General features: G+C 29.2%; 1 protein-coding gene across 1 annotated transcript; it reads left to right on the top strand.

The window, feature by feature from the left end:
• The first annotated feature begins 3,328 nt into the window (after nt 1–3,328).
• LOC126837377 (uncharacterized) lies at nt 3,329–5,875 on the top strand. The gene is made up of 9 exons (XM_050571286.1): nt 3,329–3,663; nt 3,755–3,989; nt 4,164–4,243; nt 4,321–4,489; nt 4,559–4,617; nt 4,786–4,948; nt 5,200–5,270; nt 5,364–5,514; nt 5,787–5,875. The coding sequence occupies exons 1-9, from the start codon at nt 3,607–3,609 to the stop codon at nt 5,873–5,875; spliced, it is 1,074 nt and encodes a 357-aa protein (XP_050427243.1). The 5' UTR covers nt 3,329–3,606.
• The last annotated feature ends 10,301 nt before the right edge of the window (nt 5,876–16,176 follow it).

Genomic DNA, 16,176 nt, shown 5'->3' with positions numbered 1-16,176 from the left:
TTGTTCTTAATTATTAGAATACGCAAACATAATGTATACCTATTGTAAATGACTTTTGTTCCACCACATCTGAAACTAATGGCCATAGATGCCGGGTTGTATGTTATTACTAGATCAATAAAAAAAAAAAAAACATACCGAAAAAAATTGTTAAGATTAGTTAAATGAGACAACAGTAACAAAAGATCTATTCTTAGAAAGGGTTCGACTGAATGTTGGAGGAATCAATATTTTAGCTGTTATCAAATTATATTTTTTCCATCATATATCAATTATAATAAATAAAAAAATTCAATTCTTATATTTCCACATGACATGAACATTTTTGTATGGTTGTATATAATTAATTTTGAACCCGGACAAGTATTTTTTTTTTTCATTGTTTAGTCAATATATTGACCCCTCGCCTCCCCTCTTCCAAATGTAAAGGGTAAAGTTGAAAAACGAATGCCCAATTCGGAATCAGCGACCTCAAAGACATATTTTTATGTTAAATTTATAAGAATTACGCGTTTTAAATATTTCAGCTGTCTGTAAACACAGACACTGAGCTGCATAAAACGGCTTGGTTTTTGTATTACAAATTTTTTTTCTTTTTTGTTACAACCAGCATTTAATGATTATAATAATATCAATATTTACTATTGAAAATGTGTTTTACATGTTTTCGTTTCGACAAACTTAAATTTATAGTGTTTCGAAGTTTTAAATAAAAATCTCATCGACTGCCCAAGCGCAGTGTCGACATTGTAACGGTATAAAAAATACTTATTGTGACCAGACAAATTTATAATTGTATTTTGCGATTATTCGGTTTTTGTTTTAATCGAACGCTGTTTGTTCATCGGTCGTCGGCCAATTTTGTTGGTTTCCAAGATGAGTGTATTCGTCAAAACGATTATTGTACTGTTTTGTCTGTGCGCGTCGCCAAAGCTGTTGGATAGTTTAGAAGTACCAGTGAAAATTGATGAATTGAAAGAACACGAAGTGGCGGAGTTGCTCAAGCTGTGCGACCCGTTTAAGGAGTTAAAAATGCGCAATGTAACTATATACACCGTGACAGACATAAGTCAAGTCGTGAGAATCAGGAATTCGTATACGCTGTACCAAGGCACTGCGGAGCTCCGTGACTACATCATACCGGTTGGAGATAGGACTTTGTCCGAATTGTGCAACGACAAGACGCTTCGACATCTATACAAGGAAATATCGTTGAGAATAATAAACGTCGTGGAGAGCGTGGGCGTGTTCCTCCTTATCAAAATAAGTATGCTGGCCGGTCATATTGCGGGCTTGTCGCCGACGCCCCGGGAGGGTTTAAGGATCCTTCTGCCGACTATGGATAAAATCCACAGCAAATTCCAACAACTTTCCATATCCCTTGACCCGATCAAACACCTAGTAGAAGTCATTACGTCATTAGACAATAAAGTCAATATTAATTATTCGGATAGAGCAATCGTTGAAAACTCGTGTGTCAGATTTATGAACACGTATCTTTACTTGAACGGGTTCGTAGACATAGGAGATGTTGACGTGACCAACATTGACCCAAGTACTAACACTATAGAAGATTTTTTTATTCTTCAACTGGACTTCATAAACACGAACGTCGATAAATATTTTGTGCACATTACTTTGGAAGGGCAATGAAGTGCAATAGCTACATTCTCTAAGGATTTTCATTTAAGTATTAATTAATTCCAAACTATTTTATTGCTTATTATTATGTTTTCGATCAGAGATTTAATATGAATTCATATTATTTTACGTTTGTCATCACGATTGGCCGATAAAAAGCGTAGAAAATATTATACAGCAAATATTTGGAAATTTTTTCAAATATACAATATGTTAATATTATTATAAATTACATTTAATCATCTGTGCAAGCACTGTTACAATAATTTTGAATAAATTGTCTGTCATTTAATACATTTGTTCTATACACCTAATTGTATCATATCCCTTGGTAATTCCATATTTATTATTGTAATATATTTTTGAAATATCGTTTTGCTAGATATTTTGTTGTGTCCTTGGAGGAAATTAAATAAACGAACAGCGTGACGGTTTTTTGTTTTGTTCGCTGAACGTCATTCATAACAACGGTGGCTACAATCACGAACTACTACTAGTAGATACCTTAGTTGGTGCTGTCGACGGAAATTTTATCATAAAAGATGCCATAGATGCCTCTACAGTATTTATATTTCTTTGCGTTTAGTATCATTCGCTTCGCATGTATTTAAGTGCATGGTGTGTTTGCAAGGCAGAATTTTACATTGATTTTGGCAAGTGAATTATTGTCGTTTATACTATTAATTGGTTTATGCCGTATCTTATGGTGGCGTAGTGCTTCATAAAATTGTTGCGAACAGCTGTTTGTTCATTATACCTTTTGTCTTGTAGTATAAGGTACGTTCGCGTTTCATATCAGATAACCATTTCTCACATACCTTGCGTCTAGCGTCCTTGCAAACCGTATACACTGTGTAATTATTTCGTTTCTTCTGAATACATATACATTTTGATACAAATCCATGCCAAGAAACCGAGTCCATGGAAACAGTTTCGACTGAAAACTAATAGCAGAACAAATTTTACATCAACCATAGTCCAACAATCTCCACGGGGTTTGCATGAGCATGTATATTTTTATGATAAATGTTCTTTTTGTATTAAGTCTACTCTTAATAGTTTTATTTCAGATTTCAATGATCTCAAATTTAATATTTCTCGTTTTCCCGATTTCCCTATAGCTAACTATTGTCTGTCTAGTGATATTACACTTACAAGCTACACATAATTATTAATTATAATGTCAAAGATAAAATGTCTAGTCATGTAAATAATAATCTCTCCCCACAAATTATTCCCTTTACTAGTTTATGTACTGAATAATTGTACAGAAGTTTCAGTTGTAACATTGAAATATGTATATATATATATATATATATATATAGAGAGGGTTATCGATTAAGCCCACGATGATACTTGTATAAATTATTTTAATTGTTAGTAAGTGAGGTTTTTGTAAGATGTCGCACGTCAGCGCATGTGTTTCAAAAGTTACACTGAGCTTAAAAGCAAAAAATATTTAAAAATATGATTTTTTTTTTAAAGTATTGTTCATTACATATTTAAAATGCGGCTAGGTTAGGCATTGTCTCGAAAACACAAGTTCTTTTACTTTAGAAATCCACTGGTATGATTTGATGTGCGTTTTCCATTTTCACTGTTTACATAAATGAAAATACAGTAACCGTTTATGTAAAAAAAACGTGTACACGTTCAAAAGACTGTAAACATTATTTACATACCCATATTGAGCTTGCGTTATAATAACGTACACCTAACGTCGACAAAATACCTATACAGGGTCTTTTCATCGAAATATAGAATGCAGTAGAAACAAGGTTGGCAAACATTTAAATACAAGAATTTTCATTTAATATATGACAAGAATGTATTATGTGGTTTTTACCAATCGCGTCACATAAACTATATACATAATCGAATGGAATTTCAATGTTCATCCGACTTTTGTCAACGAAGCTTACTTCTATTAAGGTTAGGTTAAACTAAACGTTAAAAAAAACCATTATGCAATTCAAAATTGCTATTATTCTTTTCGCGATTAACTTGGTGACGGTGACACGGGTTAGTATAAAACATTAATAATAATAATAATTTCAACAAAACTGTCGGTAATTAATAGTATTACTGTTATTGTACTCATGATACCTCATAGAGCATCGGACTCAATAAGTATCAAGTCCAAAAGGTTTCTATTTTTTTCGAAGAACACGAAAAACCCTTAAGCAAAATTCCCAAGGCAGGTTGCAACAAATTGGCGAATGATTTTGGCAAAAAGATTGTTCAACTGTTGAGACCATCTGCAAACAAAATTCTAATGAGAGATATGGTAAAATTGGCGAACGAGTTTGAAATGAAAAATGTTTCATATTATTTTAAATACAACAAAGGTAATAAACTTTATTCGAACAAGGTTTTATGTTTTTTTGGTGATAACCGAATGTTGTCGGTATAAAATAACATCCGTCTTTTCGGTATTTAATGTTTTATCAGCCTAACGCATTCAATGGCTAACACGATTGAGAAATAGTTAACAATATTTTTAAATATTTTCTTAACTACAGATGCGTCCAACAATCAAAAAGTACAAGATCTATTGGTATATCTGGCCAGCTACGATAAGGGTGCCGACGACTGGAGGAAGGTGATAACAAAACAAAATATTGAAAAATTACGGATTAATTTTCTTTTTTTATTTCTATACATATTGTTTTTACATAGACACCAAGCTTAACGTCTTACGAAGTCAGAATTTTATTGGGCCTGTTTAATGAATTCAATATCTATGTGCCTCACGCTAGTCGACATCACTTGCTCATTGCCTGTTTAAATCTACACAAGTCCGTCAAATACAGCTTATTGGCCGTCTTAGACGTCCTATTAGGAGAAGGTATTATTGAACAAACTAAGAAAGTTAACTATGTATAGCCAAGTTCGATAATTTTAAATTAATTATTAGGTGGCGGTGCAATTAACGCCGCGAAGTTCTTGGAAGGCTATTTGAACATAAAACCACAAGTCTGTATATAGTTTAGTCAAATACTAGATAAAATACATGACATATAGCTTTGCTTTAGACTTTAGTATACCTAAGTCTGTATAAAAGTATTTGTAAATAATAGCCTATTAGCATAAAAAAAACTCCAGTCATACTTTTTTTGTTTACATGATAACAATTGTACTTAGGGCAAAGGTCTAGACGTGAATCAAGTTCAGAAACTAATCAGTTTACACAAAAATCACAAAACAGACGATGATCACATTAAACCTGTCGAAATAACAAAGTTATTCAACAAGCTCTCTATAGTTACAGAAGACCATAAAAACCGATTGATCTTTCCATCCATCCGTAAGAATAAATTAATAATATTATTCTATGCGGACTTTGCAAAATTACTTTTTATCTATACAAATCAATAGGTAATAACTATCTTTTACTTAATCATATTTTATTTTTTGAATATTTAAGATAAAATACGGTTTGTATATTTATTTACGAATATTTAATGTTAAATTAATGAACAATAATTTTGAATCCGTAAATAATAAATAATGTATATGGTTTTATTTATAAAGTTTTTATGTGTATTTTGATTATAGGATCTGCTGCTTTGGAGTTGGAAGAGCTGTTGATTGTTACTGTAGAATACGACAATGAGGTCGACGTAAAAGTAATACTAATCATTTAATTTCGATTGAATTTTATATAATTGTATGCACTACACATAATCTAACGAGGCACTATGACTTTGATGATTTCTCAGACTTCCAGTGTATTGTCTACCACAGAAGTGAGATCTTTTATGTGGATGTTCTCTACACACGACAAAAACAAAAATGGTTTACTTGGTGAAGCCGAGCTTACAGGAATTACAACAACTGTTAGCGCTCTTATTGCAAAATTCGATTCCGATGGTAATATAATTGCAAATTATAGTGTAAACAAAATTGATTTATTTTTTTTTCTTCTAAACACTACCATAGTACGAGTATATAATATAGAGTAGGTTGTGGGCGGTCCCAGGACAATAAAATGTACCATGGCTGATATATTAAAATAGTGAATTTGGATAACCGAGATTAGCTTCTATCTTGTTATATAAACATAATAGATCCTTAGATAAATTCCAAAAACTTCGAGACATTAAAATATTAACTTATTTACTGACATTTGTTTTTACTTTTAGGTGACCAACATATAAATATTGCAGAGTATTTCATGATGATTTTCGGATTATTTATTGATGAAACAATTAAATATGATATACATTGTTAATAATATTATGAGTGTGCTTAAATAATGAGAAATAAATTTGATATTTTTATGTTTACTTACAAGACTGTGTTACTTTATACATATTTCCATAATGTAAATATATATCCATATTGATAATAGGAAATATCAATGTCGCTAATATCAATTTTTTATGCTGCAAATATTGGTACTGTGCTAAAACACAGCCAACCATTAATTATTACTTGTGTGTGCTGTTAACAGACCTAAAGTTTTATATAAGCAGTATTTTTGAGAAAAAAATAGTATTTAATAAATTTCGACCATTTAAATTTGTTATAAGCTTCAAAGAAACTTTTGAATCTTATAAAATTGTTTTCTAAAATTAAAAGTCATTTGGGTGGAGTAAAATACATGCTTTCACTGTGGCAAAATTGCGAGGCCTTTGGCTGGTCCAATTTATTATATTCTACATAAGAGTACAAAAATGTATTAGGAATTAAATAATATTGATTTAAGTAATCCTACATTTAGGTAATTATAATGTTAATAGTTAACTTTTATATTAAGTTATTCTCAGCAACATAAAAATAAATTATAATAGAGCAGGTTGAATTACAAACATACACTTTCTAAACCTTTTTTTTTTCTAGTTTGTGGATTTTGTGTATCCACAATTCCAATTAATTGGTTAACATTTTTCTATACTTACTACAGTATAATTAATGCATACAATTCAACACCATAAGTTTCGATATTAAAATTTTATTTTAAACTTTTGAAATGTCCACATAGTGAAAATAAATGTATAGTCTATACAAGTCTTATGAATCACAACTAGGCCTCTATTAGTAAAAATATTTAATATAGGCATTATTTCATTTAACGAAATCAAGAGTAAAATTTTTTACAAGTAAATTGTTTTACAGAACTTTGGTTTGAGAAATATTTTGTCAAACAGAATAATTACTCAAATTACTTTCTATTATTTCAAAACCATTTCAACACTGTCTAAAATTGTTCAAGATACAAGATTTAACTTGTTCATAACTACATGACCAAATATGCCATATGATAAAATCATATTATCGGATAAGGTCGAAACATGTTGAACTAAATTAAACACCACCTTCTAAAACAATCAAGAAAATGATAATGACTACGTCAAATAACTTGAAGTAAGTTATTAGAAATCTATTTATGTTCTCTATGAAAATATTCAACTTGGCTGATCTCAATCTGGTATTTCAAATAATAATCTAAGTAAGTAATTAGCATACGTCATATAGTTGTAGAAAGATTACTTTGGTAAGTTACATGTATTATTAGTAAATTATTGAAAAAATTAATAAAATTGGTATGTTTGGTACACATGTAACGCTTACAAAAGTAGTGATTAACTAGGTAATATAGGAAAATTATTACATTGTAATAAATTGATTTAAAAGTAGGTTTCCTTACTACTTTTTAATAATATTTACAGTCTTTGTCATATTAAAGTACAATCTTAACAAATCATCGTGCAGAGGAAGGAGTTGTCAACATGACTACTTTTAATAATTGCTGAACCAGAAATGTATAGCAAAAACAATACCTACTTCGAGTGGTTGAAAATCAAAGACACAAATTTCCAGATTGCAAGAAACCCGAATGAGTAAGTATGCAGTATTTTCGAAAATACACTAGTGAACACTATGCTTAACATTTTTTTGCCACTGGCTTGAATACAACTCTTCAAATATGTAATATGCAAACAAAATAAAATGAAAAACGATTCCCAATATTTTCCATTTCTACAGGGTGATGAGTTTAACAATAATTTTCTCGAAAAGTAATAGCAGTTTCATAGTTTTTCTTTTTGAAAATCCTTTTATTTGTTTTATTTTACAATACTATAAAATTACTAAATAGTTAGGTAGGTACCTAAATATTTAAGCATTTTCCAGAGTGCTATCAATTATTAGAAATAAAATGGGAACGTATGTGTTTCATTGAATTTATTTTCTGAAGATTTTGACTGGTCAAATTTGGTCAATTTGTAATTTATATTTTGCTATTTCATCAATAATTATTTTCGATGCTCCTGATTAAAAAAAAAGTTCTAATATTCCAAGTACCAACCCGTAAACTCCCGATGATTTTCCTGTTTTCGTTTCCATTTCTATAATCCTTAATCAGTGTAAGAAACTTCTAAATAAGCCTCAGGGCTTGTAACGCTGAAAGTTTTCTTTTATTTATCGTCAAAATTTGGCGATTTTACAACTATTTCAAGATATTTTCATTTTGATGCAGTTTGTAAAGTTATTTGGAACAATTCAAACAATTGTAACTATTTTTATAAAAATGACGTGACGGTTTGACAAAAAAAAAAAAATAATAATAATAATAATAACCAACAAGGAATCCTGATTACTATTTTAATAAGTTTACACTTTAGTTTAATCATTTTGAGCTCTAATTTACAATTTTACGAAAATTGCCTATCTTTACTCCTTAGTAAATGGGTGGGTGGGTCGCATAACGTTAAAACGTCGACTAAGTATAAAAGCACATTTGTCATTAAAACCTAGTGAAGCAACATAATCAATATAATATTTTAAAAAGGTTTTAAATAACTTTTTAAAAGAAAATACTACTGTCGGATCAAGGCATAGTGAGAAATGAGCACATTATAACTAAAAGAGATAAAATCAAACAATTATAATAATCAAAAAAAGAGTTATCATGAAAATTCATTGCCTTGGGCGGCCGAAAATATTTTTTATAAATTTTATATAACCTAAAAAGAAAAAATTATACTAATACTACACTCTACCTTTCCTCCTATCCTAAACTTGAAACTTCAAAAATAATTATCCTAAATTGGTTATCGGCCAGTCAAAATGTTTAGTACATTATTTTCAATTTAAAAAGTTAATAAAATATATACGTAACCATTTAAGTTCCAAAAGTTGCTATCAACAAATCTAAGTTGAGAGGGGGATAAAAACAAAATTTTTTTAAAAAATTGAGATCAGTTGTATAAAAACAATATGGAAAAAAAAATCAAATATTAATTAAACCCAGTAAGATATTGACTGGTTCATGATAATAGAATCACCCTGTATACATTTTAGAATTATTTTCTCATCACAATTAAGTAAAAAATAAGTACATTATAGTACCGTATGAACATGTTTTTTTTTTGTATAAATAAAAAACAGTATTGTTTCCAGATTTAATAACATACATCGTTTACTATTTTGTTTATGTTTTTTTTTTTTTTTGCGGTCTATAACAAATAATAATGTATTATTATTTTATTTCACGCAAGTCACTATGCATATTTTTCCTAAAAAAATTAGATAACATTGTATTCACAACTATGCCATTTGGTCGAAAACCACTTTTAGAAATATTATAAGCCAATAAAATAATAAGAAAAAAAATATCACCACGCCATTTTACAAACAAAGCACTCCGAAACTAATCGAATGTGTATTTTGACTTTAGTAACAAAGATTTTTTTCGGGCTCAACCACTATTGTTGGAAAAAAACCATCATGTATTTCAAAAGTGCTGTTATCTTGTACGCGCTGTACTTCGTGCCGGTGACACAGGTAAATAAAAAAGACTAATAATATTTGAAAAAATTTAAATTATACAAAAAAAAACTATCGGTAATTAAAAGTATTTTTTTTTATTGTATTTATGATACTATATAGAGCGTCGGACTCAACATGAATGATGTTCAAAGGATTGTTGATTTGTTCAAAGGAGACAGAAAACCTATAAACAAATTTTCTATGATGGGAATAAAAAAATTGGGCAATAATGTCGGCAAAAAGATAGTTACTTCGTTCGAAGAAGTTGGAAATCCTATAAACAAAGTTACATTGGAATCTATAAAAAAATCGGGTGAAAATTTCGGCAATAACATTGTTAATTTGATCGAAAAAGATAAAACTCTAATCAACAATGTTGTTATAAAAACTATGAAAAACTTGGAGAATAATTACGACAAAGAGATTGTTAATTTGATTGGAGAAGACGGACACCCCATAAGCAACGTTACAATGGAAGGTATCAAAAACTCTGCGGAATTTTTCGGCAATAATATTGTTAATTTGTTCGAAAAGGACAAAAACCTTATAAACAAAGTTACTATAAAAAGTATGAAAAGTTTGGCGGATAATTGCGGCAAAAAGATTGATAATTTGTTCGATGAAGACGAAAAACCTATACAAAAAGTTACCATGGAAGATATCGAAAAATTGGCGAATAATTTTGGCATAGAGAATTTTTCAGATTTTAAGTACAACCAAGGTAATATACTATCTTTGAACAGGTTTGAAGCTTTTGACCGTCTTTTTCGTATTTAACATTTATCAGTACTACGCGCTTGCTGGCTATGCTCAATTGAAAATTGTTTACAATATTTCCTTAACGTTTTTTTTTAACTATAGATCTATCCAACGATGAATTAGTACAAGATCTTTTGGTATTTCTGGCCAACTACGATAAGCGTACCGACTACTGGATGCTGGTAATAACAAACAAAAAAATATTAATAAATTGCCAATTAATTTGCTTATTTTATTTGTATACTTTCTTCTTTACATAGACACCAAGCTTAACGTCTTACGAAGTCAGAATTTATGTGGGCCTGTTTAAACAATTCGAAAACGTTAAGCCACTCGACGATCGACTTCGCTTGATCATTAGCTCTTTAAATCTAAACATAGTTGCCAAAAACAGATTATTAAACAATGTTTTGATCTTAGTAGGCGAAGGTATTATTAATTAAACGAAAGGGTTAATTATTATATTTTGCCAATTTTTATCATTTTTAATTAATTGTTAGTTGGCGGTGTAATTAACGCCTCGGTGTTCTTGGAAGCCTTTTTGAGCATAAAATCACAAGTATGTATACAGTTTTGTCAATAGCTTGATAAAATACATGTCATATTCTTTTGACTGGTATGACATTTAAACAAACCAAAAAAAAATATATTTGGAAATAATAGCGCACTAGCATAAAACAAAACTCCAGCAATACACTTAATAATTACATGATAACACATGTACTTAGGGCAGAGTTCTAGATTTGAATCAGGTTCAGAACCTAATGGATTTATATAAAGATCATAAAACAGATGACAATCACATTGAACCTGACGAAATAACTAAGTGGTTCACAAAGTTTTCTATAGTTGCAGAAGACCAGGAAAAACTTTTGGTTTTTCCATCGATCCGTAAGAATAATTAATCAGTATTTATTATAGTTACAAATAATGTTTGGCTTTGTTATCATTAAATTAAATGTTTTCCAACTTTCATTCTACAAATATAGTTTAATGAAAACAATATAGTATAATTTCACCCTTTATATAATCTCTCCTCGTTGTAATAAATATTTTGACTATAGGATCCGCTGCTTTGGAGTTGCAAGAGCTATTGATTGTCACTGCAGAATGCAAAAAAGGGGTCGACGTAAACGTAATACTAACAATTTTGTTACAAATGTCTTATATATGCTTATATGCACAACACATAATCTAATGAGACACTACAATAAGAATTACTTTGATGATTTCTTAGGCTGTTAAATGGACCTCCGAGAGAGTTAGATATTTGATAAGGGAATTCTTTAAACGCGACTACGACAAAAATGGTTTACTTGAGGAAGACGAATTTACAGGATGTATAGAAAATCATAACATTGTTCTTGCGGAATTCGATTACGATGGTAATATTATTGCAAATTATAGTGTTAACAAAATTAGTTTTATTTTTTCTCTTATAATAACTAATATAGGACGAGTATAGAGTAAGGCTTGGGCGGTCTTGAGCCAATATAATTTACCGTAGCTGAAATATTAAAAAAGTGAATTTCGAGAAACCACAATAAATTAACGACATTCATTTGTGTCTTACTGTAAAAACATAACAAATCATTAGATATAGTCAAAATACTCTGCTGATGTTTTTATATAGAAAATATTATATTACTGTGGTTAAAATGTTCAAGTGGGTCAAAAGACAAAACTTATCTTCTTAACTAAAAAATTTTTTAATTTTTAGGTGACCAACTTATAAACATAGCGGAGTACTTCATGGTTTACTTCCGAATATTTATAAATTCCAAAAAAGATGAGACATACTGATATATTAAAGTACTTTTATATTCATTGAATGCGCTTAATAACGAGAAATAAATTTGATTCTATTATATATTCTTTTAAGACTGTGTTTTTTATGCATATTTACCTATTTAATGCTTAAATTAATGTATGGCGGTATTAATCCATAATGATAATATGAGATACTAATGTCGCCAATTTCAAGTTCAGTTTGATTGATAATGTGATGTTTATACATTTTACTGGTTAATTGTATCGTGCTGGCTGTTTTTGTAGCAATTAAAAATTAAAAACAATTATTTTTTTTTACTTGATTGTTTTAAGTTAAAAAAAAAAGAAGAACTGCTGGTAATGGAAGAAGAAAGGTATTACATATTATATTTTAACAGCCTGCGTACGAGTCCGCAACACCACGGGATAGATTTTTATCTGTATCTAAGGTGGCTAGTAAACATATCAAGTTTCTGGCTAATATTTTAGTGTTTTCATAATATCTGGCCCAAACCAATTCATAAAGAATTTGGCCCCTTAAATTATTGAATTTATTATTAATTTCTATTTTGAACGTTGTGAATACAACATAATATATGCCCCCAGTATATTAAGAAGCTGAAACAAGCTAGTATATTAAAACATCAAGATTCTGGCTAATATTGTAGTGTTTATATCTGGCTTAAAACAATTCATAGAGAATTTGGGCCCCTAAACTATTTTGAATTTATCATTTAGTTCTAATTTGAATGTTGAACGTACAACATATCTCTTATCTCCCATCCCTAGCTTCCACCCTTATCTCTCTTATCAGATAAATCAGCTGTTATTTTTTCGCTATGATAAGCGGTGTCGGCGTCGATTTTTCCGGTTGTGTTCCGAAGAAAAACCATATCTCTTATCTCTTATCGCTTTTCCTATCTCTTATCTCTCTTATCTTATCAGATAAATCAGCTGTTATTTTTCGATGTGATAAGCGGTGTCGGTGTCGGTGTCGATTTTCCGTGTGTATCCATATATTTCTTCTTCTAAAATTTGTCATTTGGGTTGTTTCATTCATGTCAAATTCAATTTAGTTATAACCCTACCTGGCCGACGGTCCCTCCAAGGGTGGTTATTTGGGCAGCGCAAGCAGCAGCCTAACCGGTTAATAAAAACAATGGGCAATGTAAAAACACTCACTGCCTTCGACGATGCCACTGAAGTATTTTAGGAAGTAAATACAGTAGCGCGAGGAGCAATGGCAATGGCTGAATGTAATTGTGGCACAATAAAATAACAACAAGACTGGCGGACAGTAGGGAAAATATGGAGATGGTGCGGTAATTCAGTGTAGGTGATTAAACAAAGAAGTTATTTAATAACCCGCAATTTTGAACGATATTTATACTATAATACTTTGTATTACCACAAACAAAAGTCCTTCACTGGGTTCAATATGATAGATTCCTATTTGAGATGTTCTATCCTACATTTATGTGTCTATTGCTTTAACAATAAAATAAAGTGTTTGTAAAATAAACGGAAAAAATAATATCAATTGAAATTGTTGTATTATTTCTTATCATATCAATGTGTTGTGAATTTAATCAGTATTATTATCATTATCACAAAAAAGGCACTGAAAAAAATACATAACTTACAACTTAATGTTAATACGTTATCGAGTAAGAAAACAAAACATGCAATTATTTAGGAAAATATTATCCACAATATAATCCATATAATAGTATATATAACAAAAAATACTACTGTCGGGCGGAATTGTGAGAAATGAGCATATTAAAATATAACTGAAAGTGATAAAATCAATTTTAAATAAAAGCTCCGTTGCGAACCTATTTACAATGTTTATCAATAAAAAGCTATCATGACAAAAATGTGCTTTTTAGTATATTTTTAGTAAGAGCAATAATACATCTAATCGAGGTCTGAAAGGAACAATGCATTGCCCTGGGTGGCCAGAAATATTTTTTTTAAATTTTATACAACTTAAAAAGAAATAATATAGAGTACAGACTCTACAGATATTTTTTTTTTTTGGTTACATCGAGATGCAAAATTCAAGTTAAGCTTAAATACCACATGTGTTTTGCGTATATTTGATTAGGCCAAGGTTAAAAGACAAAAGGTGTTAACACAAACAGTAAAAATGGAATATCTTTTATTTTCATTCTATAAAAAATCTAAAGCACAATTTTTTAAAAAATAAAATATAAATTACTTTTATAATAATTTGTTGAAATACACATTGTGCTATATTTTCCAATATTTTGAAAATTTTTATCATCAAACCTTATATGCAAAAAGGGGGGGGGGTTTGTTTTTTAAAAAGGAAACACATGTTTTTAATTTTGAAAAATTGTAGGCAAAATATTTAAGAATATGTCAGCGTTTGAATTTTTAATTTTCATCCATCTGTTCATTTGTCATTATATTGTTATCATACATTCATACGTTGATTCAAAGAATTTTTTTTTTTTGCATGCATTAATATACGACTAACATGTAACTGTTTAAACAAGAGTACAAAACATCTTATGACAACAGATTTTTTCCTTATTTTTAAAAAATAATATCAAATTAAATCACAACGTTAATTTAATGGCACAACTAATAGTGTTATGAATATTATATTTTCGTGTAAGACAATAAATATACAATTATTTGGTAAAATAAAACGATGATAAAACCATATAATATTATAAAAAGGTTTCATACGAATATCAAAAATATTCAGAGGGAACAGGGTACCAACATTTGTATTTGTATTAGAGCATGTTTTGTAGAAAAAAATATTGAAACTATCTAACTTTTGCGTTTGCTGATTTTTTTTTATACTAGTTGTCCAGATGCGTTAAAATATTTTGTTTTTGGATGTATATTTTGTATGTGCACGCATTTATGTATCTCCAACCGATTTGAATAAGTAAATACAAATCAAGACATCAAAACAGGCTTTATCTATATTTCGATAAATATTTTTAAAAAAACAAATAACACAACTTACGTCGTGATATTATTATGTTTCCGTGTATGAAAACAAAATATGCAATTATTTAGTAAAAAAAAAGTTGATAGCATAATCCATATAATATTTTCAAAAAGTTTTAAATGAATATTATAACATAAAATACTACTGTTGGGTAACGGCATAGTGAGAAATAAGCATATTATAACTGAAAGTGATAAAATCACTTTCAAAAAAACGCTTCGTTGCGAACCTATACACAATAATTATCAGTAAAAGCGCTATCAAGATAAAAATGTGCTTAAAAATGTATTTTGAGTAAACGCTCACATTTACAGGGGTCCGAAAGAGACAATTCATTGCCTCTTCTTCTAAATTTTATACAATTTAAAAAGAAATAGTATAGAGTACAGACTCTACAGCTATTATTTTTTTTGGTTACATCGAGATGCAAAATTTAAGTTAAGGTAAAATACCACATGTGTTTTGCGTATATTTGATTAGGCCAAGGTTAAAAGACAAAAGGTGTTAACACCGACAGTAAAAATAATATATATTTTATTTCAATTCTAGAAAAATTTTAAAGTACATTTTTAAAAAAAATAAAATATATAATTTGTTGAAATTAATTTTTTATAATATGCAATAATATAAAGTATTTATTAATTATATAAACTTTTGACAAATTATATTGGTTTAACTGTGTATTTGTACACTGTATGTATACGCAGTATACATACGATGTGAATGGTTATACTTTGACCTAATTAATATAATAAAAGATAAAGTTTATGTAAACTTTCATAGTTAAAGATTAACCAAAATTTGCTATATTTGTTATTAATATTAACAATATAATAACACTATTTTGCAGATAGCTATACAGACTGTTGAATCACTCTCACGTACAAATCTAGGATTTATCACCGTCAAAGTGTAATTATCTTCCTAAATTTTATGATTTCTCTTAAATGAAAAATAAGTTTGACAACAAGTTATTCAAATAACCGTGTATGTTATGTTATCACTTCAGTATATCTTTCAGACCTTAAGCCCTAAAACTACACCAATGTGGGTAGAATTATTCTAAGCCTTCTAGGGGAAAATGTTTTTAATATTGAAATAAACCAATTACCTACGTGTTCAACGAATAATTGATAATACTATGTCTAAAGAATATTCTTTTAGAATAAAGGTATCGCTTTATAGTGACTTGATTTCATAGACAGGCTTATTAGTTTACGTTAAGAAGATATCAA

Source organism: Adelges cooleyi, unplaced genomic scaffold, assembly GCF_023614345.1.
Source record: "Adelges cooleyi isolate 19-005CV unplaced genomic scaffold, UGA_ACOO_1.1 ACOO_flye_CR_arks_rails_tigmint_CR_PRNA_248, whole genome shotgun sequence".
NCBI classification, from domain to species: domain Eukaryota; kingdom Metazoa; phylum Arthropoda; class Insecta; order Hemiptera; family Adelgidae; genus Adelges; species Adelges cooleyi.
The sequence above is the reverse complement of the archived record's forward strand: the minus strand, read 5'-3'. Positions and strand labels throughout refer to the sequence as shown.